Below are 24,647 nucleotides of genomic sequence, written 5' to 3'. Positions count from 1 at the left end.
TGGAAAACTAAAATGTACCTTTTGATCGGAAGGAGAATATGTGATAGAAACAGGTGCATTCAAGAGTTTGGTGGACATTTACAAGGCGTAGACTGCAGCTTTAAGAGCCAGCAGACATGCATAGCTAAACAGCATTGTCTGTATTACTGAAGTTATACGGAAAGTAGGTTGTGGTGCAATAAGTCTGATAGTTTTTCTTGATTACTTTGTTATTTAAAAAAAAAGTAATTGCACAAACCTATATAAAATATTGCTTATATAACAGGTGGCTCAATATTTTGTGATATGACAGGACGGCGGGCAATTGTGTGGTCCGGGTAAACCACCGTCCACAAATAATTAAAATCCAAGAATATTTGATGCCGCTTCTAAAAACGCTTATAACTGACTCCAATATCCATTAATAATAGAAACAGTCTTGGCACTACTGTAGAAGCTAACATCTACTGTCTTTGTCATCTTTGCTCTTGGTGGTGCAGCCAATCAGAGCCAAGAAGAATGATGGCGCTTCTGGATTGGCTGCAATTGGAAACCAATAGCGTGTCGAGTAGAATTACAACAATGCATTTATTTATTTCTTTTACCTATCTTGCGTTCAAGGATAATTTCTCAGGCACTAACATAGTTAACAGACGATAGAGACATAAAAACACACTTGAAAAGGTGAAAGAAAGTAAATTAAAAAGAAATAGAAATAGAAAAATAAATATGCGAACATAATGATGCATAGTAAACAAATGAATACAAAAAAACACAACTGATAAAAACATAAAATAAGGGCAAAGTACAGAACAATACAATCACATGGCAAATAAGCTGCAAAGCTTAACTAATATCCAGGCTGCATTAAAAAAAAAGCTTCTCATTAAAAAAAAATCTATAATTCATAAGTCCTCCCCCTCCCTTCAGCGGTGCAACGGGACACTGTTGCCCAGTGACTGGATATGACAAACACAGTCTCACATCACAGGTGGCTTTAGGCCAATGCGCTGCTGTCTGTCTTAGCTTAAAAGTCTCAAACATGGCTAAGATGAGCATGATCGACCAGAAGGTTCTGCAGACGCAGCTGGAGTCGATGCAGACAGTGAGGAAGCTGATGGTAGAAAACCTGTTCATGGTAATATCTGATCTGTGAACTGGTTTGGGACTGTTTGTTCCACTTTATTTTTTTATTTCCACAGCTTGATTTGTCCAATTTTGTGTGTGTGTGTGTTTGAAACGCAGGGAGAAAAGAACAATGGCTTTGATGTGCTGTACCACAACATGAAGCACGGGCAGATTTCCTCCAAGGAGCTGACGGACTTCATCAGAGAAAGGTAAGTCTGAGAAGGCAGCGACGCGAGTACGCCGACACCAGCAGGGCGTGCTGCGCAAAGCATGTCTTTCTTGTTTATGTGGGTTTAAATCTGGGACAGCCTTAACAGCACTTCCTGTCCTTTGTGTTGCTCCTCTAACAGCAGCCAGTTGTCAGCTGAAAGCGTTAATCGTTTCGTTAAGCTTGCACATCTACACGCAGTGTGGATATGATGCAGACTTTGCCTCCGTGGGAGCCCACCTCCAACCTGGCACCGGCAGTCTCTCCGTTCCCACAACACCGTAATGATAGGTGGTTTTTAAAACCCGGATTCTCTCTGCCGTGTGAAAGGTGTGCGCTCAGAAAGTGTCACATGACAGCAGGTCTACCGCTGGAATCCGACGGGAAATTCTTCCGTCTGTCGGTAGCAGAGGACTGAGTCATTCCGACTCTTTATTGCACCCTGGGGAATGTCATGTGCCTCACTGAGATGACTGAGCAAGTATTGACACAAAATGACAGGATTCCTGTTAGGACTGCCAGTTCTGATTATTTGTTGATGAATATATTGATTATTATGATGATTAATTGGATTTTTAAAAAATGGCACATTTTGCGGATTTGTCATTTCAGCCTTTTTCTATACAATATTATAAATTCATCAAGAGGTGCAAATAATTTGATTCTTCTAGGGATGCACCGATCCACTTTTTTTCACTTCCGACACCGGTACTAATATCTGAGCTGTAGTACAGATAAAGAAAAACAGTGCTGAATCTTTAAATTTTTCTTTTTAAAAAAAATAAAAAAATTACAGACATAAATGTACAGAATAACACATTTTTTTTTGATAATTCTGCGCTGGTCCAGCACACTTAAATACACCAGTAACTTCACAAAACCTAGTCGAACATGTAAAAACGACACAACTTTGATTTGTTCAATCAGTGCAATTAGGAGAAATAAAAGAAACTGACAAAAGCAAACTGCAACAAACTTTCATTCAAGAAAGTACAATTAGGGATTTCTAAATATAATGCAAAATAAACAATAAAGCAGAGCACAGAGCTAGATTACATATATCTGCCCTTAAGAATCGGTCACATTGTCACTGATACACAATCTAGAATTCGCTTCAAGCGTGGGACCGATACAGATCGTTTGTAGCAAAGGACGCACCTGCATTCTGCACTGTTTAGTTTTTATGAATGACAGTAAGGTACCAGGGTTTACAAATTCCACTTCCGTGAGCAAATACAAGAAATTGATTTTTTTAAATAGAGCTGCTCTGAGTTTAGTCACAATGCCAAGAAAAGAAACTTCAAGCCACAGGCTTCAATCCAGATTGGTTTGTTGTTTCAGGAGTTTTGGTACCTGTACTGTTTTAGAATTTCACGGTGAGTAGTGGAGGCGACAAGGATGCCATAAAAACTGCATGTAAAATAACTCAATACATTAAAAAAAATCTAGAAATGTAAGTCTGGAAAAGTTTGGAATTGTTCTGTATTTCCTTACATTAACTTTGTAGCACGTTTGCACAGAATTTAGTCTTGTTGTGGACTTGCTTGTCCATCAGTACCATAGGTCATTTTTGCACCTTCAAAAACGGCAGTAGGGCTCCCTCTAGTGGTGACAAAAGTCAGCGCGCCACACTAGTATCCCCAGCATCTTCCTGTCCTCTATTGTGATTCCATGCACACTGAAGAACTGAAAAGATAGAACTGACCTGGTCATTTATAGGAGGCCTTCATTCACATATGTTCTAGTCTTGGAGACGAAAGGACTGCTTTCTATTGTAAGGCGACATCGACATGATTCACCAGGAGTCTCCAGTTGAATAAGAGAGACGATTTGTTATTCAAATCCTGATGCAGTATTTACATGTTGGCTTTTTTTTTAATGGCCTTTAGATGTTTGTTAAATGAGGTGACATAAGCATCCTCCTTATTTACTGATTTCCATAGTAATAATGTGTAGAAAGCCGTAAAATAAATCTTCTACCATCTAGATCTGCACAATATATCGCAAATATATTGTCATCGCCATATCAGTGTGTGTAATATTGATACAGCAATAGACTATCTGGGGTTCAGTAATTGTTGGCTAATATATTCCAGGTTTTACTAACCTGAATTTTAAATAGTCATCACAATATTTACTAGAACTGGCCGATTTGGCTTGAAAAATAAAATCTAGATTGTATTTTCAATTTTTATGATTTTTTTTTTTTTTTTTACTTACAAATGACAGAAAATATGTTCAACATTTTTCTGTCATTTTATTTAAACCATCCCCCCAGTGAGTTGTATGGCTGGGTATGAGGCCCTTGTTTGATTACAAGAGTATAGCTTTATCAGAAGAATGTCTTAAAATTGCAATGAAAAAGTCATTTTAATTAGAAAAAGGCTCAAATTAAATTGTTTTTGTTATTGTTTGTGTTAGGAGTTTTCATAAAATTCCAACTCAATTCTCCTAATTTTATGACTTTATTCTGGTAATATATTTATTCTCGCATTGTTTAAATTGTGTAATATTATTACTGCATTATCGTTAAAAAAAATCTTAGCCTGACCCTTATATTTAGTCGTAGAGTTGACCTGAATTCGAAGTCCAGGTAGACAGAAGCTGTAAAACGACACTTGTCAAACAAGATGGCGGCCCTGTGTGTGCTGACATCACTCTGAACCATGGAAACACAAGGAATGCATTGGTGGAAAAAAACAAAACAAAACAGATTTTCCAAAAAGGAAATCTTCAAAAACCAAAAATTTGACTAATCCTTCAAATGTATTAGTCACCCAGCTGCCCTAATATTTACTAACATTATAGCCACTGCAAGATAATACAAGATAATATCATGCAACCATGCTGCCTCCCGGTATCAAGTCAGTTATGAGGAGTTTTTGTAGCATATTTTTAAAAACATTAGACAACTTTGCACTTTATCCGCCATCGTTTCTATAAACAGTGTTAGTTTTGTTCTAATCCCATTCCAACGCGTTGAGACGTGTATCTGTGATATGACAACACACAGCACTGTATCTCTGTCTTGCTGCATCTTCTGCAAAGGCTTTTGTCGTTGATGCTTGAATGCTGCGTGTCTGAGTTCACACTCGGTTGACCCGTTTCCCCCTGAACGACCTTGACCGCCGAGACAAGATGGCTGGACGAGATGTATAATTCAGACTTTCTCTGCGATGCTGCAGCAGTTTATATAATTTTTTTCTCTTGCTGTCGCATTGTTGTAAAGGAAATGAAAGGAACTGTGCGAAGGGTGGGGGGGAAATAAAGAATAAATTAATAAATTACCTAAAGGGACTCAAATGCATCCACAAGTAAAAGGAAGAATAAAAAAAATAAATATTTTTAAAAACCGCAAAATTGAATTTATGTGCTTAAAAATATGATTTGTTCAAACTAAGCTGGGAAAAATACAAATGAATGTCAATGAAATTGTGAAACGTATGGTAAAATTCTCTCTTTTTTAAAATTAATTGAAACATTTTATTTGTATTGTCGATCTCAAATTTATTTATATAGCGCTTTAAAAACAGGTTTAAAACTGCACCGAAGTGCTGTACGAAAATGTTAATAAAATAAGGTGATGAAAAGAAAAATAAATACAAAATGTATATGTATAATGTTAAAATAATAAGAGTGATAATAAGTAAACAAAACAAAAAAAAAACCCATCACAACAGTATTGATTGATTTTATTGGGCCATTTAAGTATATTTTTTATTTTTAATTATGTCAGTTTTGGTCCTTTTTATAGAGTCACAAAGTAAAATAAATCAAAGGTGCTGCATGTAGATTTATATTCTGTCATCTTCAACACAAGATTTAGGAACAAATTTGCCTGTTTTGTTCTCAGTGAAAACCTGAACTTTAGTCACATTTCAGTTCAATGAATGAGTCGTTAACCTTACTTACTCATGTAATAGATAACAATACATAATACTCTCTGTATCTTAGTCATTATAACACGTCTCTTCTCCTTGCAGGAGTGTCATTGAAGAGGCCTACGCCAGGTCCATGACCAAACTCGCCAAGTCAGCTGGCAACTTCTCTCAGCTGGGGTGAGTTTATGCATGAGTTTATTCCCCTACTCTGTCACAAACAGTAGCAATAATAAAAAAACATTAATAACAAGAATCTTACTCAATCTGTTCAACAGGACCTTTGCACCAATGTGGGATATCTTCAGAAGCTCAACGGAGAAACTGGCCAGCTGTCACATGGACCTAGTGAGGAAGCTGCAAGAGCTTATAAAAGAAGTGCAGAAATACGTGGAAGAACAGGCCAAAGCACACAAGAAGGTAAAGACATAAGATTTGAATTAATATTCTCCTTTTTATGACGGCATCGTGCTGTTTTCATGTGATGTAGATATAAAGTTCTGAATTGTCGTTAAGTTATTTTAGCAATTCTTTAAAAGAGCAACTTTAGCCACAGAAAATCATTTTCTCTGGCTTAATTTTGTTTCTATGGATACCTTTAGAAACAAAAAGCACTTATTTAGGTTTCTGCTTTGCAGCTCCTATCTTCAAGAAGGACCCAAACTTTCAGTTTGTTTAAAATGTGCGGATTTAAATTAAACCCCGTCCTTGGCAGAAAACGTTCTGTTTTTATATCTCAGCACTGTTTTGTCTTCGTTCTATTGTGGAAGATGTAAACTAGAGCGCTTCCTCGATTAAAACGGGACAATTTTATGGCACTTTGACATTTTTATTCACATGGGTTTCTCTTGTTTCTCTCATTTTCTGCTCCAATTTGAGGTTTTTAAAGCTTTTGTGTGGAATCGCACTGCAGCCCCCTGCCGGAGAATCCGGTGACGTCTCCTTCCTCCAAACGCTTTTGTAGTTTTATGGCTTTTTATTTTACACTGCCGTTCTGCATATAAAGTAAAACCGTTCAGATACGGAGTTATATACGTTTCATAGCGAGTCTGTAAGTTAATTACTTCCTCCTCTGCCTGGCTAAAGGTCTGCTTCACACGTGTGAGAATTAACAGAGGAGCTGGGAGAGGATTTTACAGGATTCCTACTCGGACAGAAAAAATCTGGAACTTGATTATTCATGGCAACATCGATTCATTCATCTGTCCGTCTACTTTTTTTTTTTTTTACTATTTATACTTTAAAATTGGTGCTGTCAGTCAATTAAAAAATGTAATCCGATTAATCATGATTAATCACTATGCTTAACTTTGTAAGTTTGAAATATAAATGTGCAGGCATTTGTGCAAGGCCCTCCTGTTATACTCCAACCAATTGAAATGCAGGCAATCATTATTATTATTATTATTTTATTTTATTTTTTTTAGCAGAAAGTGGTTAATGTGCTACCTAAGTACTAAACTGCAACTAAGGGAAACTTACTCCATTAGACATGCATACTAATAGTAACAAACTTGTTCTGGTGACAATTGACAGATAAGATGTATTTAATTTTCTAGTTCCTAGGGGGCCCAACCCCTTCTAATGCCGCCCTGAGCACATGCCCATGTATCCCATAGCAAAAACCGTCACTGTATGCACATTTTCTTAAATAAACCAAAACGTTTTATTGTATTATACCAAACATGTCTCAAGAGTCTCAGTTTTCCAAGTTTTCATATTCAGGATAGACTTTTATGTCAAAATAGTAGTTTAATTAGTCTGTGTTATGTAACGTTAACAAGTTAAAGTGTTCAGATTAGTCACGTGCGTTAACACTGACCGGCCTATTCTGAATTTGCCTACAAGTCTCAGTTGTAACTCTGAAAGTCTGGAATTTCCACATGTGAATTGTGCAGTAACCCTGATTTGGGTTGAAGTCATTTTCCTGAAGAGGATCGGCTGTTCAGGCCAAGTGTTTCCTTTTAATGACATAAATCAGGATCAGAGCCATCGGTGACTCTTGCAAACGTCTTTTGTCTTGTTGAGCGACCTAACGAGCACACGCGGCCTTTCAGACAAAAGAAGAAGTGGCACCGACCCTGGAAGCCGTCCAGAGCATCCAGTCCATCTCTCAGTCTCTTCAGAAGTCCAAGGAGAACTACAATGCCAAAACCGTGGAGCAGGAGCGGCTCCGCAAAGAGGGGGCCACCCAGCGAGACGTGGACAAGGTGGGAGGTCACCCTTTATTACACATACACATACGCACATATCCTTGGTACGCTAATGTAGCATGATGAAGTGTGTCCTGGTTTACGGAAACACAAAACCTGAGCGAATCCTTTCCTCAGATGTTGAACTCACTCTCTGGTTTCACTCCGATACGTTTAACCTGATCCAGAAAGCAAACCAGAGTAAGTCATCGATCTGTTTATTTTTTCTTTCCAGGCCGGAGTGAAAGCCAAAAAAGCCATAGAGACCTACAAGTCATACGTGGAGAAGTACGCTTCAGCCAAGTCCGACTTTGAACAGAAGATGGCAGAAACTTCACAGGTTTTTATGAATCTTAGCTGGTTCCTCTTCCCCCCCATGTGCATGTGACCTAATGACAAATGTGTTCTCAAACTCTGCTTATCGTCCATCTTTGTGGCATGCAAACGCTTTGTTGCGTAATCTGTTAGTGCGGTGCTCGTCTGTTCCATGTTTCGGGTCCTGTATTGTCTCCAGATTGTGTTTTTTCCTCTGTAACCGGATCGTTGTGCAAAGACCCTGATTGGATCCATCCGAGCGGCTGATTAGATAAACTCCAAATTAAAATCAGCTCAGCAGAATCGGGCCTCCATATCCTGGCGTACCGCAGCGGCACTGCCACTAGAGCTGGTTCGAGTTAACCCCGCCGTTCTTCTCTCCTCGCTGTTGTGGAGGAAGCGGCGTTGCGGCTCGCGCTTCCGCTGGATCGCCGTCTACGGCTCATCTCCCACGCTTCGCATGTGGACACATAATTATAAACACGGTGAACACATGTGCGCTCTGACATCACCTGCATGTTCCTCCTGCATGTGTGTTCTGTTTGTCTGCGTGTTCTTGCTGGCAGTAGATGGAAGTACAGTCATGCTTACAGTTCCTTGCAAAAGTATTTATACCCCTTTGAACTTTGTTTTTGTTTTGTTTTTTCATGTTTTCATGTTACAGCCACCAATTTCTGTATATTTTGTTGGGCTTGAATCTGATAGAGCAATAATTTTAGTAATCGATTAATCGATATTCGGATGATTAATAGATTAATTGGATAAGAAAATTGCACTTTTTTTTTATTTTGCCACCTAAAACTTTTATACAATATTAGAAATACATTAAAATATACAAGTAAACAAATAATAAAATTTATTTGATAAGTAAGAAAAATAAACATTTTATTACCTTAAATGCAATGCCAAGCTGTTCCTTTAGTAAACCGGAACTAACGCTATACATCTTGATTAGTTTTGGCTAAAATATATGTGCAGACAAAGGGTTTCTTTAATTTAAATGCAAAATAAATACAGTTCTGGTACAGTTTTGATTTAATTGCTGCTCTAAATATGTTGTTTTATTCACCAAACTGCATTTTTAAAAAAACTCTGTATTCAAATTCAAAGAAACTTTATTGACCCCAAAGGGAAATTAAAAGTTGATGAAACTCATTAATTCAAAGTCAAAGTCAAAATATGCTCCTATCTGCAATTAATCAGTTACTAAATTGTTTATCAATTATTTCAATAATCGATTAATCACAATTAATCCAATTAATTGTTTCACCCTCAGTGACAGAATAAAAAAATTCAATCCATCTCTTCAATTGATCGTATTGGACAAGGATCAAGTCACCAGCTCCGTCTATTTCTAATCATAAGGGCAGAGAGAGGCTTGAAGAGAGGCGGCAAAAGCAAATGAGGTGGATTAGCAGTGCTTGCCAACAATGGATGGTGTTATCCAACATCTGTTGTTGTGCAATGTTATCTCTGCTGCCCAGATATTGAGCCATTAGCATGTCGTGGTTATGCGCAACAGCCTTCAGTCAGAAGCCCCTTCAGATTTGTTGCGAGACTGACTGCTACTGGAGTTCTTTCATCACCATCCATAACGACTCTCTGAAGATGCTTGGCTGATATGAGTTAGGATAGCAGTTAATTTCCCCTTTGGGATAAATAAAGTACTTTTGAAATGAGTTTGAATTGACTTGAATAATTTTGCTTAGAAAAGGAAACATGGTTTGGAAAACAGCTTCTAAAAAAATCTCCGTGTTCAGCCTTCTGTGCTCTAATCTGTGGCGGCACAGACTGACCTTGAAACTACTTTTCAAAGAACGGTCAAAGGTTTTAGTCTTTAAACGTGCAAAGAGACTCTTATACCATGCATCTCTTAGCCTTCAACTAAAGACAGCTTTACAGTAATACCCTGATTTGTCTTGGTCTATAACTACAGTTTATATTGAGGATAAACATCACGTGTGACATGATGAAATGTAAAGAATCTCAAGGTGTATGAATACTTCTGCATGACGCTGTGACTGCACACCCTTGTACTTCACAGTCAGACACGAGAGGCTCTTTATCTGGGTTCTTTTTGTGATTATTAAGAGCTAATCTCCTCACTAATGCCTGGATTTTTCTCTTCATGACTGTTTGAGCTCAGGCGTCTCAGTTTACGTCCAAAACCCAGATCTCAATGAGAGCGTTCGAGCCCTGTGATCTCTGCGCAAGCACCGCAGTAAAACACACCAGAAATGAATCCTCGCCAGCGCCTGACATGATCAAAATCGACATCTCGTGAAAGGACTTATGTTGTGCGCGCGCCTCGGACCACCCAGACTCTCGCACATGAGGTCACAGCGAGAAGATTTCCCTTCGAGTCAAAGTCACGCTCTTGTTTCTGTGCTTTCCCATCCTCTTGATAACGTGACGTCAAGTTGTTTGGCAGTTGTTTGACTTTGTTGTCGCCTGACGACGGACATGGTCTGCGTTTGTTTCAGAGATTCCAGGACATCGAGGAAAACCACATTCTCCACCTGAAGGAGATCATCCGCTCATACTCGCAGTCTGTGGAGGAAACGCACGTTCAGATCGGAGAGGTGAGTGTGTTTCTCTGACGTCGCCCCCTCCCCGTGTGTGGATTGGTTGATCCTCCGTCATCTGGGTCAGTAATTGAAATAAAACTCCAGGAAATGATCCATTTGATCCAAGCTGATCAGGTCTTCATTTTCAGACTGTCAAAGTCTTGTAGGTTCAGCTGGAAAGGTTTTCAGACATCACTCACAGAGCACCATTGATCAGTATTTAATACGTTTTAGGTCATTTCTTTTTATTATTTATTCAGCAATTTGACTTAATGGTCATGATTTACTACATTCTGCTGGCATGTTTTTATTAGTTTGTAGCAGCTCTATTTTCATGGCCTGTAGATGGCGACGCCGCACCATCAAATAAAATCCCTCACAGCTGGCTGGTCGCTCTCTAAAGATGTAATTGTGAGAGTATGGACTGATATTTTCACCACAACACAGAAAGACACAAAAAAAGAAGAAAGAGTACCACCTTTTAAAAGATGTTTTTATTATCTTATTAGATTATTGAGATATGTTTTCTGTAATGAAAGTATGCAGTTTATTTATTTATTTTTTTAGACAAATTCACTTATTTGTTTCCGTGAAGCTCTGATGTAGCATCTTTTGATTTCTGTCTAAAAAAATATAGACATTTCTAGGTTATTTTCTGATTTCTGTCCAAGAAATTCTAATGAAATTGGATATTTTCTTCTGATCTAACTGTAAGTTAAACCCTTCTAGTGATTTTTTAATATGTGTGTGTGTGTCTGGCTATCTGGTCCTAAAATGTTCTGTATATTTCAACTGGACAAACTGCAGAAAACCCAACTAAAAAAGCAGATTACCACCTGGATATCCAATACTTTAATGTGTTTATACTTTTTACATCTTACCCCAAAAATGTGCCTCCTCTTACATTTTACATGTTTTTTCAAATAAAACTTTTAAGTGTCAATCTTATTGGGTAAAGGATGTCTCCTACAGGAACAGTTTGTATCACTGTGGTGAAATCATGGCGTTTTTGGGGCTCTTATTCAACTCGCTTAGATCTTTGAGTGTATCTTAGGGATGTCACATATAAAATCTCTTATCTTTAATGTAGAAATTTTAACATTAGAAATAGACATTTACTTTGTACTCATGACTTTGCTGTACATCTTGGGGAAAGGCTTTTCCATATAAATCATCATAAACACAGGAGAAGCTCATTTTGCCACATGATCCTGCAATAGGTAGAACTTTAGCATTCTTTAACATCAGTGTGAAGGAGTTTTACATTCCTCGTCAGGAAAATTACTTCAGTTCTCTTCAGTTTTCAAACTTGAGATTTGTTCCTGCTGTTTTAAACTTTCTACGCATCATGTCAGGCGAGGCCTTTGCCTCCACTGGACTCTGTCCTTGTTCAGCAATTCTGTTGCAGAAATGGCTCCTTTGTTTTGCGTCATGAGCATCACAAATACTCCATTCTGGGCCAGAGCAGGCCCATTATAATCACTCCTCCACCTCCAAACTTCAAAGTTGATAATGAAGAGTTCATGCAGATGTGCTTTGTTTGGTTTTGCCAATTATGAAGCTTTTTGATGGTCAGACAGCTCTAGCTTGGTGTCATCTGTTAATAGAGCCTTATTTTACAAGTTTTGTGGCTTCTCTGGAGAGACTTTTAGTAGCCTAAGCTGCATTTTTGAGAAATTAGACATTTTCCTATGCAAACCTAAACAAAGGATACTTGTTCAGCCATTTTCTAAACACATCATGTATCATTTGACATGCTGTTGTAGGTCTGGAGGTTTTCAGATGGTAATTTAGATTTTTTTTTTTTTACCATTCCGCTGAAACAGGGGTCTGCAACCTGCAGCTCTGGAGCCTCAAGCGGCTCTTTAAGCCTTACACTTAATAACTTTGGCTCAGATTGATAAAGAACCAACTAATATAAAGAAATAAAATAACATTAATATGTTTTTTTCATGGAATAAATATAATGGATGTCCACACCATGATACTTGAAGTACCTCCAATGTTTTTGTAGATCTAATTTTGCAGGTTGGAAACATAATAATACATAATACATAATTTTCCCACACCCAATCTAAGAAAAAAAAACAAAAAAAAAACATTCTCTTCTTGAAAAAGAAGTTGTTTTCTTATTTTCTTAAAATAAAAGTAAAATTGTGGTTCTTTTAATAATTACAACAAATTTGCAACAGTCGATATTAATCAACAATTATGCGTTTTCTCTTTTCGAAATGTTACGTAACATTTGCGGCTGTGAAAGAGTTGCTTAGCCGAGGGACAAAAATGGCTCTTTGGATTGTAAAGGTGGCAGTTCTCTGCTCTGAACTCTCCACAACGTCGCCTTTTGCTAAATCTGCTGAGACGTTCGCTGCTGCGAATATCGGAAACTGTGTTAGAAGTTTTCTGTTATTAGTTTTTTCTCCCCCTCTTTCAAAGTGGTTTTGATCTAGTTTCTTGTTAAAATATTAGTACACTTAAAATAAGACAGAACTAACTTACAAGTAAGTAGCTTTTTAGCAAGATAGAGGAGCTTGTTTTAAGTTTTTTTTTTTTTTTTTAAACCTTAATATTGATTTAAAAAAAAGGTACTTGCTCCACTGGCAGATGTTTTCACTTACTGTATATCATGGGAAAAGGGTTTACTTTTTAAATCAATTTTAAAGAATTGTTTAAAGAAGAAGCTCTTATATCTTGCTAAAAAGCTACTCAGAAGTTAGTTTTGCCTTATTTCAAGTATACTAAGATATTTGCAATGGAAACTGGACCAAAAATACGTCATAAAATTTTACTTTTGCTGTTAACTGACCATAAAATGCTCACTTTTCCAAAGATTTTGCTGATGTTTGTCCTACTTCCCACCTACCATCTATCAGCAGCGTCAGGCTGCTGCTTTGCTTTTCATCCAACAAAAATGGAGAACCGGTAGTGGCAGCATCATGCAGTTGCTTTTTCCTTTCAACTCCCAGTTTTTAAACCACGTAGGAGTTTCTAGTGTGACACAAATAACTCATGGCTCAGTCTACCTTTAGTGGGGAAAAGGTGACTGACTCCCCACTAAAACGGAAAAGGCTCAGTCTGTTGTTTTTGCTTGTTTACTCAAATATCCTCCATTAGTCGGCTTTAATGCTAAGCTACTTTGCGTTGTTAAGCTGTCACTGACAAGTGATTGCCGTTGTTTAACCAAAAAAAAAAAGCAACTGTGGCTTCTTATCAGCTATTTTGAGGGAGGCTGCCGAGAGCTTTGACCCTGAACGACCAGTGACAGAGAGAGATGAGTGAGAAGAAAGAGAAAGAACTGCACTTTTTACAAGCGGTGAGAAGAGAGGCAGCGAGAGAGTTAAACTGGCTCGCTGCGTGGAGAGGCAGGTGCATCTGTCGCTGTGCGTGCTGCGTTTGTTTTTGTAAATGAACGTTTGTGTGTGAGCGAGGGCGCCTTCGGGGCAGACGCATGTTGTGTAGCATGTGGGCGAAAGTCTCAGTGGAGAGACGAGGACCCTTTTTTTTGTTTGTTTGTTTGTTTGTTTGTGTTGACATATGAGGGTGTGTGTGTGTGTGTATGTGTGGGGGTGGGTGTGTGTGTGTGTGTGTGTGTGTGTTCGCGTGTCTATATGAGATGAGCAGGGCAAGACACGTTGATGACATTAGCGACCACCATCACGCCAGCAGCACCTGACGGATTGCGTGTGTGCTTCCTCGCCACGGCAACCTTCTTACCACCTCACCACCAACACCCTCCCCCTCCTCATCCTCATCCTCTGCTGCTAGGCAGGGCCTAGATGCCTAATGCACTCTACCTCACCACTGGGGCCCACAAGGGGAGTGGGAGGTTGGGGCAGACACATATATATAGACACACACACATACATGTGTGAATCCGTCTTGCTTTGATGGTGGAGCCACTCGCTATAGCGCTCGGGAGTATCACGCACATCTAAATAGTTTGTCGAGATGCGACCGTCTTTATCTTCATGCCTTTGCATCGCTCGCACTTCCCCCTTCACCAAACTCAAAAGGCGCACGTGCAAACAAGCACTAACCTTTGTGTGACACCGCCCAGAGGGTAACCATGGCAGTAACAAAGACAACCTCTGGCACCCTGGTCTAACTGTAAGACTCAGTAGGTCTTACTGCGCATGCTAAAGAAGCGTTAGCTTAAAGTGTTGCAAATATTGAAAGTTGGAGCAACATCAAGTGTGCATATGGTAAAACTGTGAAAAAGATCACTAAAACGAATGAGGAACATTTTGTTATAAACTGTTCTCCATAAGCATAGTTTATATTCAATGCATTGATCCAGTGAATGCAGTTGCAATGCAATGCAATCAGTAAAAAAAACTCTCTAGACGAGTTTCATCTTTTCAGTTTCACATTCATGATGCACCTTTTTCTTTGGATTTGAACTCCCATTAAATCTAAAAAAATCTCCACAGGTTTTTCTGACTGTTATTGCCAAACTCTGTTAGCGTGACAGAAATATTAACAGTTTTATTAGAAAAAAAAAATAATAATAATCTAGCGTTTATAACCCCGTTTTGTACCCTGCCATTACTATTTTGGCACACCCTGATTTTGTTAGATTTACACAAACAGTTTTGCACCTCTACACTCAATCCACTGTGGGTTAGCATATTTAACTAACAAGATAAAAGGACGGGTAATCTGAAAAATGCTAAATTCTCACGCTGAATTAAACTGAAATGTTTAGGACAGTTGACCCTCACAGTACCTCTGAGTGACCTCCTGCTGCTAGATGTTATTTAATGAAGACTCAAAATGGCATTCCCTTACAGAAGACTGAAAAGTTTACAGAAAATGCTTTTAAATCATCGGTGGTCCAACTGGAATCAAAACCTCTCTGCTGAAGGGAGGGGCGGTTGGTGCAACTTGCCCCATGGCAGAGGGCTTGTTTTAGTGTCTTAAAACCAAAGTACATTAAAGTATCAACCTTCCCGACCACTCAGGTCTTCTGGTTCTAGTCGACTCTGCATCACCAGAACCAGAACCAAACATGGAGAAGCAGGGTTCAGTTTCTATCCCCCACTAATCTGGAACAAACTTCCAGAAAACTGCAAAGATGCTGTTCCCTTAAATCGAGGCTAAAAACCCCACCTGTTTATTTTGTGTCTTGATACAAAATAACTGGAACCTTGATCAATATATTTGATCTATATTTGCTTTATAATACTGACAAAATGTAATGTTTTTTCTGGTTTTAAATGGTCACTGTACTGTGTCTTTTTGGTGCAGAGCACTTTGAACTGCCTTGTTGCTGAAATGTCCTGTGCAAATAAACTTGACTGTTTTTTGGGGGGTTTTTTTGTCGTAGTTGAGGTTCTCAGAGTCACATAAGGTCCTCACTGGACCAGTTTTCCCATCTCATGCTTGTCCTTTTCTCTCTCTGTAGGTGCACAATGAATTTGTGAGGAACATCGAGAACACTTCAGAGGAGAGCTTAATACAAAAACTGTCTGAGAGCAAAGGAACAGGCAAGGAGAGGCCAGGTAAGGCAGGACTTTGTTTGTCCCGACACTGAAAACAGGATGACCACACATCCTTTGAAGTCTGAAATTCATGCATCTAAAATGAAGGCCTTAAAATGTCTTAAATTCATTTTAAGAAATGTAAGTTGGCCTTACACACGTTAATGGCAGGTCTTAAATGTTGTCGTTACAGGACAATTTAATTTTGGATAGTCTATGTTTTTTGTTTGTTGAATTTTTTCTCGCAAGATTTTTCTGTCAGGCAAAATTTTGAGTTGCACAGAAACGTCTTCACTGCGTTTTGCGACGCCATGCGAGTTGAGGCTATCGCTAACTAGCTGCTAATATACTTTTTGCTAGGTATCTGGTTAGCTTCTTGGCATCCGTCATTGTGTTGAGTGCAAATGTATCATCGGTTGGCTGTTTTTGTTTTGTACATTTCCGTCGTGGCACAGGTTTTCAATTTCATTCCTAATCGTCTTAACAAAAGTCTTGAATTTGAGTTGGTGGGACCTGTGGAAACGTCGATACGGTTCTGAGCAGGGCTGATCCTGCCTTTCCCTGATGGGAGGGGCAGCATGGAGAGGGGCAATTAGACGTTAGAGCAGGCCATCAGAGGCAATCATAGTAATCTGCTGTAAAGGAAGGCCGGCTCGGCATTCCAGCAAACATGTGACACGCTCGCAGATTAAGCAGGCATTACCAACTTTTCGGGGAGGTCAGAGCTCGACAATGGCTCTTGTGTAAACTTTGCCGTGCCACAATAATCAAGGGAATACTTGTCAGTTTTCTTTGGCATTGCACAGTCACTTCCCACTCCGTCACACACACACACACACAGAAATCCGACTGAATTAACTCAGTCACTATAAACTATTTCACCTCTACTGAGGCCTATCCTTTGCCGTTTGGCGTCTGAACTGGTGTCCCGTTCTAGGAGTAACCTCACCAGTCCCTCTTCCTCGCACTCCTATTACGTCAGGTCACAAGCACAGAGGCCTCACCTCTGCCGTGGTTTTGTGTACACAAACGGTGACCCCCGTGTCCAAACACTTGGTCCAACAAGCGGCGGGGCCCTCATTTGTTTGGACAGCGGATTTAATTGAGGTTGAAAAAATCGGTCTGAAAATTCCTCCCCGTATCAAGCTGTTCATTAGGGATTGCACAGCAGCTCCGGTCCTGTCAGGAGAAATAAGCCACCCTCTCCGATGATGAAATAGCTGAACGGATGGCCGGTCCGGGGCCTTTTCAAAGAAAGAGAGAGAGAGAACGAGGGGTTGAATAAACTTTCTATTGCGGAAACAATCCTAAAGTGACACGCTGCGAGGTGGAGTGGAGGGGGGGATTTTAGAGAGGTCGGACTGTTCAACGATATCCAGCTGAGCTGTCAACTGGCAGTGGGCCAGACACGCAAACTCTTCCCCGTCCCGCCCTTCTCTCCTGCTCCCTGTGCCATGTGAAGCATATGCAATTTAAAAACCATCTTCCACTCATGCGTGACTGCCTGCCGCCCTCGCAGAGCAGCAAGAAAAGGAGCCATCTTCCCCTGCATAAACACTGTTGCCTGTCTGTTTGGAGGAGCTTAAACAGTTCCTAATGTCTGTCCAGGTTTGGCTAATGTCCACGTGTGGCTGTTTGGACTTCGCTTGCAGCGTGTGTGCGTAAATATGGTCAGATGGAAAAAGGAGTCGCTTCCCCGCCCGGTTCTGACTTCTGTTTTCCAATCCTTCTCGTGTCCGTTTGGTATCTTTGTTAAGACACATGATGCATTGAAGAGACAACCAAAAAACATTCTTTTTTTTAAATACTTTTCATAGCAAAAGAGTGCTTTTGGGCGCATAATCTGATCCACATTTCAGGCGGAAGGGAAAACCAAGAGTCTGGCCGTTCATGAAAAATTGCCAAAACGAACATTGTTGTTGTTTTTTGTACTTTTGTCGTTTGAGTGGACAAAGATGGTGGTGGCGGCGTCATTCTGTGATGGCACACTATGTGGAAGAAAGTCTGGTCAGATGAGATTAAGGTTAACAGGTTTTAGTCCGACATCCTATGGCGGTGGTTGAATGCTTAAGATTACCGATTACATCATCCCCACATTGGGAAACACGGTGGTAGTGGCATATTGCTGTGGGCATTAGGTCTGTCATGACAAACAGTTTTGTCTCAGTAATTATTGCGATTATCGATAATATTATTGTCTTGAAACTATTTTCAAGTAACATATTGACAATGGCGCAAGAGAGCACGTTTGCTTGACCAGTAGACTGAAATATCTTCCTGTTTCGTTCTTAAGTGTCAAACATCCAAAATAATCAGACAGAGACGCTGCACAGAGGAAAACTGGGTGCAGCTCCTTCCGACTTTTTGGCGTGGACGTTCATGTTCCAGCAGCGTGAGCTTGCAGATTCCGAGCTACCAGATCAGAACTTTAAATAGATTCTCCAGTCGTTCTCTCTAACCCACCAACGCCAAAAGGCCTCATAAAAGTTCAAGAAACAACCTTATTTTTCTGGATAATTACAGCAAAGTTGTTGAATGATTCTTCAAACCGTTTTGGCGGTCGGTACGCCGCCGCCGTGCATTTGCCAGGGCCGAGGAAGGCCCGACATCGCACGGCAGCGTAGATCGGTCATCTGTGTCCTTTATCCACTTCACTTGGCGTGATGCGTGCCTCTCGTGACTCGCTGCCTCCCTGCTCTTCACTCAGCCCCGCGCGCGCCAGACAATGCGTCAATCCCGCTCGCTACCGGCGTCCTCCGGGGAGGGCACATGGGCCCTCTGCCGCCGTGTACGTTTTGAGTTGAAATATCATTAGCTTTGTTGTTTTCAGGTCAAGGCATGTTAGTGTATCAGAAAAACCGCCAGAGGGGTCCTGCCCCGTCTTCTTCTCTTTCTGCTTCTCTCCGTCTCTCTCTCTCCCCGTGTCACCCCCTCCTGCTCATCTTGCCGTTTTGTCCTCTCAAGATTTCTAAAGCGTGCGGCGTATTTGTGTCTGTCTGGCTCGGTCGCAGACGAACCGTCCTCTGGATTTTGCCCGACTGTCGCGTATCCACATCGCATGTCCTGCCTCCAGTTGTTCTGTTTGTGAAAACTGTGCGAGCCTCTGTGCGCCTCGGCCCTTTTGAAAAGCCTCGGTAAATCTGTCTGGAGTGACAGATGAAGCGTGACGATGGAGGGGCAGCACCTCGGGGGCGAACTTGCATTATTGATGAGCAATAAATCAAGTGTGAACCGAGTTGTTTTTAGCAGTTTTCTCACCAGCTGATTGATGTATCCAAGTTAGCAAAAGAAAAAGTGTTTTTGTGTTGTTGTTTTGCAAAAATAAATCCATGGCTGGTTGTGCGACATCATAGCTATTAGCTAGAAGAGATTTTAAGACATGTCCGCATACTGCTGGTTATACAGTACTAAAGCATTCGTACAGTCATACTCCTAGAACCTATTTAAGTTTTTTCTCATATTACGAGAACAAACTAGTGTATTTTATTGGATTTTATATTGTGTTTAGAAAAACACAAAAGTCTGTGTGCTTGTGAACGGAAAAGCAAATGATACACCGTGTTGTGTTTTTTCAAATAATGTTTTCTGCTTCTTACGAATAAAAAGTTTAAAAAATGAAATGTGCAAAAAGTATTCATTCCCTCCTGTGACAAAGTGTCTGCACGCCCTTCATAAGTCTTAAATTTATGTATCGTAAAATAAGGTATTAAGATGTCTTACATTCAGGACATACAGGACTTGCATTTTGTCGTAGCAGGACTATTTAATCTAGCATATTCTTGTATGTATTTAAAAAAAGAAACTGTTTTGAACTTTTCTGTCAGGCAAATGTTTGACGTCTTCATTGTGTTTTATGACTCTAGGCTAGCAGTAACAAGCTAATGGTATATTAGCATCTACATTACCAGTTAGTAGCTGATAAAACACCCTTTGTTAGTTGGCTAGATAGTTAGGAAAAAGCTGCGTTATCAGCTAGTTACCAGTAATGCTAGCTGTTTTTAGCGTGTGTGAGTGCAAATTTATTGCCAGTTGCCTGGGCGACATTCAGTTTTGCCACTATCTGCCTTCCAACCCATACGAGCTTAGGTGCATTCTGTATATATATATATATATATATATATATATATATATATATATATATATATATATATATATATATATATTTAGCTAATATATATAATATATATATTTAGCTAAATACCTCCAACGAATAAGGCAAGTCCTGAGAAGCCAGCTCAATGGCAAGAACAAAATCCGCGCAATAAACAGCTATGCCCTGCCAGTAATCAGATACCCTGCTGGAATAATTAGCTGGCCAAAGGAGGAGATAAAAGCCACTGATATTAAGACTAGAAAACTACTAACAATGCATGGAGGATTCCATCCCAAATCCAGCACCCTGAGACTGTACACGAGCCGCAAGGAAGGAGGCAGAGGACTAGTGAGTGTGAGAACCACAGTCCAGGACGAAACAACTAAGATCCATAAATACATCAGGGACAAAGCCTCAACAGACAATGTGCTCAGTGAATATCTCAGACAACAGGGAACGGAGGTTGAGGTGCCAGAGATACCATCATGGCAGGACAAGCCCCTACATGGGATGTACCACCAGCAAATAACCCAAGTGGCTGATATCAGTAAATCCTACCAATGGCTGGAAAAAGCTGGACTCAAGGACAGCACAGAGGCCCTCATCCTGGCCGCCCAGGAACAGGCCCTAAACACCAGAGCAATAGAGGCCCAGATATACCACACCAGACAAGACCCAAGGTGTAGGTTGTGCAAGGAGGCCCCTGAGACAGTCCAGCACATAACAGCAGGGTGCAAGATACTGGCAGGGAAAGCGTACATGGAACGACATAACCAAGTTGCAGGCATAGTGTACAGAAACATCTGTGCAGAATATGGACTGGAAACCCCGGGATCAAAGTGGGAAACACCCCCAAAGGTGGCGGAGAACGCCAGAGCTAAGATCCTGTGGGACTTCCAGATCCAGACAGACAAAATGGTAATGGCGAACCAACCAGACATTGTCGTAGTGGATAAACAACAGAGGAAAGCCGTTGTGATAGATGTAGCAATACCAAGCGACTGCAACATCAGGAAAAAGGAGCACGAGAAACTAGAGAAATACCAGGGCCTCAGGGAGGAACTGGAGAGGGCCTGGAAGGTGAAGACCACAGTGGTGCCTGTGGTCATCGGGGCCCTCGGGGCAGTCACCCCCAAACTGGACCAATGGCTACAACAGATCCCAGGAACAACATCAGACATCTCAGTCCAGAAATGTGCAGTCCTTGGCACAGCCAAGATACTGCGCAGAACCCTCAAGCTCCCAGGCCTCTGGTAGAGGACCCGAGCTCAGAGGATAAGAACCACCCGCGGTGGGTGAGAAGGGAATTTTGGTATATATATATATATATATATATATATATATATATTAAAAAACCTTTTAAGTTAGACTCTATAGGGGTTTAGGCTGTAGAAAGCACAAAGCTGTTGCTAAGAGCCACAACAGGCCCACAGGTTTTCTATTGCTTGATAGTACTACAACAGGATCCCCAACCATATTTATAGATTTTGTTGGTCTTGTATTTCATTCAAGGTGGCATTATTAAGGTCTAACAGAGTTTTAAATTTGACTTGCAGTTTGCAGGTTTTTCAGATTTAGATTCAAACTTTTCACCCACTTTTTTGGCAAAACAGTACAACTTTAGTCAGGTTGAATGGAGAGCGTCTATAAACGTCCATTTTCAAGTTTTGTCTCCAGTTTTCAATTAGGTTTAGGACTTTGACTAGGCCATTCTGGAATATCAAGCTGTAAGTTAGACCCTTCCATGTTAGACCTGGCTGTATTTTTGAGATTGTTGTGATGCTGGGAAGTGAACATCCATCCCAGTCTCCAAGTCTTTTGCAGCCACTGATAGCTTTAGCTTCAGTCATCTGCCTGTCAATTCAAATTTGCCTATGAAAAGTTTTCCATGTATTTGTACTCAGCCCTCGTTACTCTGATGCCCCTAAATAAAATCCGGTAAATTCAATTTCATTCAAATGTCACCCAGTGGGTGAATGGAGTATATCTCATCCATTGTGAATGCAACTTGTTCTGCATAGCAGCACATGTTTATTCATTCAGACTTTGGGGTTCTGCGCAGGGCGCAGCCAAAGGTGAAATGGGCTTTCCATAAACCACAGTAGCTGATTTATCCATGCAGCTTTAAATACTTTGTCTACATATAATCTTGTGCTTTTTTTTTGTTTGTTTGTTTTTTGTTTCGTCGTAATAGCATTAAGTTTGCATGTCCCAGTGCAAGGTACATTTAGTTCCCGCTTAGCGTCTTGTCTGCTGCGAATGCCGAAGCCGCTTCCTGCATTGCAGATTCGTTTCTAATTGCGTGGACTTCCAGGTGGCGGCGGCGGGTGGCTGGGTGGGCGAGGGAGGGAGAGAGGCTGTGTGTATCTCTCCGAGGAAGACTGTGTGGAGTTGTGTCGTGCTTCGTGTCAACCGGAGGCACTGTCACGTCTCTGCGAGGGCCACCAGACGCACAGTTGACTCTTACTATTGACCCTGTCTGCCCTGTGGGATCAGCCCGGCTCTGTTTGTGTACACATCCTGCATGGCACGCCAGGCTCCATGTTGTGTGTCTGCGCTGTGTGTGTGTGTGTGTGTGTGTGTGTGTGTGTGCGTGCATGTGTGTGCGTGATCATTGCGTGATGCACATTCATAGCAGTCACAGTTGTGGGCCATTGACCCTTCCTGTGCCAAATGAACCTAAATCATTTTGTTTTTTGTCTCATTAGGACCCATCGAATTTGAGGAATGCAACACGGCCATCGCAACAGAAGGTAGAGCTCCACCTGAGCGTTTAAAGTGAAGTATAGGAAGTTAAAAAGGGGCTTGAAATGCTTTGTTTTGCTTTTAAGGTGCCAAACCCAGAAAGAGGAAAACGTTTGGCATTCCCGGCCGCAGGAAAGACAAGGACACGGACTCGACGTGAGTTTGGGCTTCAGTTCCCAGCACAGTTTGACCGGTTTTATTCTTTCTCTCTCTCTTTTTTTTTCATGTCAATGTTGCCTTTTTGTCTTTCAGTGAGTCGACAGAAGTCGAAACTGCTGTGAGTATAAAGTTTATTAAAACAGACATTAGCTGCACGCTTGATCCCTTGGATCTGTTTCATGTCGGCGCGGTCGGTTATTTTGACGTCAGACTGCAGGAGGCGGAGCAGACTATCGTCCTTTTTCTCCTGCCATGTGTTACTCCGCACTTCCCAGCCTCTCTGCCCCTCCCTCCCCGTCGCTTCCCTCCTGTTTGTTTTGCACATTTGCTCATTCATTCATCCATTTCTCTCTGTTTGTGCACGCAGAACACTGCCAATGGTGCTCCCCCAGGATATTACGGCTCCATAGACATCCAGAATGCTGTAAGCAAGCTAACGACCCCACGCCTGCCGTCTCTGTTACGCAGCAGCAGCGTAAATCTATACGCCGATGGCGTTTTCAAGTACATTTCCAAAAATAGAAAACGACAACAAAATCATATCCTTGTGAATACAAAACATAAGGTTTATAGACGCCATTTAGAGATGCTTAATATGAAAGTGATAAAAAATTCTATTCTTGAGATTTTGATTCTGATTTTGATTTTAATTTTTTTTGTTGCTCCAGTTATGCTATCTGTGGACGAATCCAGAACTACTCCTTCAGAAGTTTTAAATGGTCATATAAATACTCTTCTGTGTTACCTCATTCAATATTTTTTATGTGTGTACATTTTTATTTACTTATTTGCAACTGTAGGTTATTTATAGAAAGATAAGGTTTCACATTATCTCAGCAATTTTGAAGAAATCATGATCGAGGGCTTGAAAAATGATTCCACATTTGGAGACTTTGAAGAGGAAAAGCATGTTGCTCAAAATTCTGATTAAAAAAAGTGAATGATAATTTTAATAAAAACATTAGGTAAAATTTTAAATTGAAGACATTATGTAAATAAGTCTAACTATTCCATCTCCACAAGAATTTTCAGCGTGCATCACTTTATCAATTTCTGGTATTATTCTGGCGACAGTACATAAAGTTACAACTTTAATAAGGTTTTCAAAGATTTTGACATTTGTATTCGTAGGGACTAATTAGAGAAAAAATGTAATAGGTTATATAGGCAATATTTTACATGAGCAACACATCTAATTATAAAGAACTCTTATTTTGAAATTCAAAGAAAATGTATAGGGCTATATGTTTTATCCTTTATTTACAAAAATTGGCTGCATCATGCAAAAAGTTTTATAGACACATCCCAACTTTTCTACTTTAGTTTGTCACAAGAATATTCCAGACCTTTCAGGCTGCATCATTGCACAGAAATAAAGCTTTAGTATATAATAATAATTATTTAAAAACTTTTTTGTTTAGCTAAAGTTTCTAAATAATTATTCTCAATAACTACTATCTGAAGATTACATTGCTATGACTGCTTTATGAAGTCAAATTGTCAAAAATGTAAAAATAGTTTTAAAAGTTTTTTAAAATTTTGCACCAGCAGAAGAGTAGAAATAAGTTTTTGTTTTCAACTTTCAAGCTACATTTTTGAGTTTTTGTAGTGAAGCAAAACCAAAATGTAAAAGTTTTAGGACATCATAAGAGCTCAGAAAATATTTGTTAAATTTTTTTTTTCCTTTGCATTTTAAGTTTCTGAGATATTTAAAAAGTCCTCACTTTGGAAGAGTTTGTTGGTTCTTTGTTTAGTGCATAAATAGAAAGTTTTTCAATTAAGAATATTTGCTTTAAAGCACTTAGCAAAAACCAAAATAAATTTTCTGATTATTTATTCAGTACATTATGATCTCTCCAGGCATTCAACACTTATTATTTGATTATATAAAGTGAGTTGTTAT

The 24,647-nt window shown here is 40.0% G+C and overlaps 1 protein-coding gene across 11 annotated transcripts in view; it reads left to right on the top strand.

Annotated features, from left to right (window-relative positions):
* fcho2 (FCH domain only 2) overlaps positions 1-24,647 on the top strand; it is a 59,062-nt gene that overhangs the window by 11,042 nt on the left and 23,373 nt on the right. For all 11 annotated transcript variants that reach the window (XM_023338617.1, XM_023338608.1, XM_023338616.1 and 8 more), the window contains exons 2-12: positions 1,225-1,316; positions 5,299-5,373; positions 5,472-5,613; positions 7,251-7,403; positions 7,621-7,725; positions 10,184-10,282; positions 15,672-15,768; positions 22,549-22,593; positions 22,672-22,741; positions 22,838-22,862; positions 23,112-23,168. In XM_023338617.1, the coding sequence (XP_023194385.1) occupies positions 1,225-1,316; positions 5,299-5,373; positions 5,472-5,613; positions 7,251-7,403; positions 7,621-7,725; positions 10,184-10,282; positions 15,672-15,768; positions 22,549-22,593; positions 22,672-22,741; positions 22,838-22,862; positions 23,112-23,168 (960 nt within the window). The remainder of the gene's footprint in view (positions 1-1,224; positions 1,317-5,298; positions 5,374-5,471; positions 5,614-7,250; positions 7,404-7,620; positions 7,726-10,183; positions 10,283-15,671; positions 15,769-22,548; positions 22,594-22,671; positions 22,742-22,837; positions 22,863-23,111; positions 23,169-24,647) is intronic.

This window comes from Xiphophorus maculatus, chromosome 8 (genome assembly GCF_002775205.1).
Source record: "Xiphophorus maculatus strain JP 163 A chromosome 8, X_maculatus-5.0-male, whole genome shotgun sequence".
Taxonomy (NCBI): Eukaryota; Metazoa; Chordata; class Actinopteri; order Cyprinodontiformes; family Poeciliidae; genus Xiphophorus; species Xiphophorus maculatus.
The sequence above is the reverse complement of the archived record's forward strand: the minus strand, read 5'-3'. Positions and strand labels throughout refer to the sequence as shown.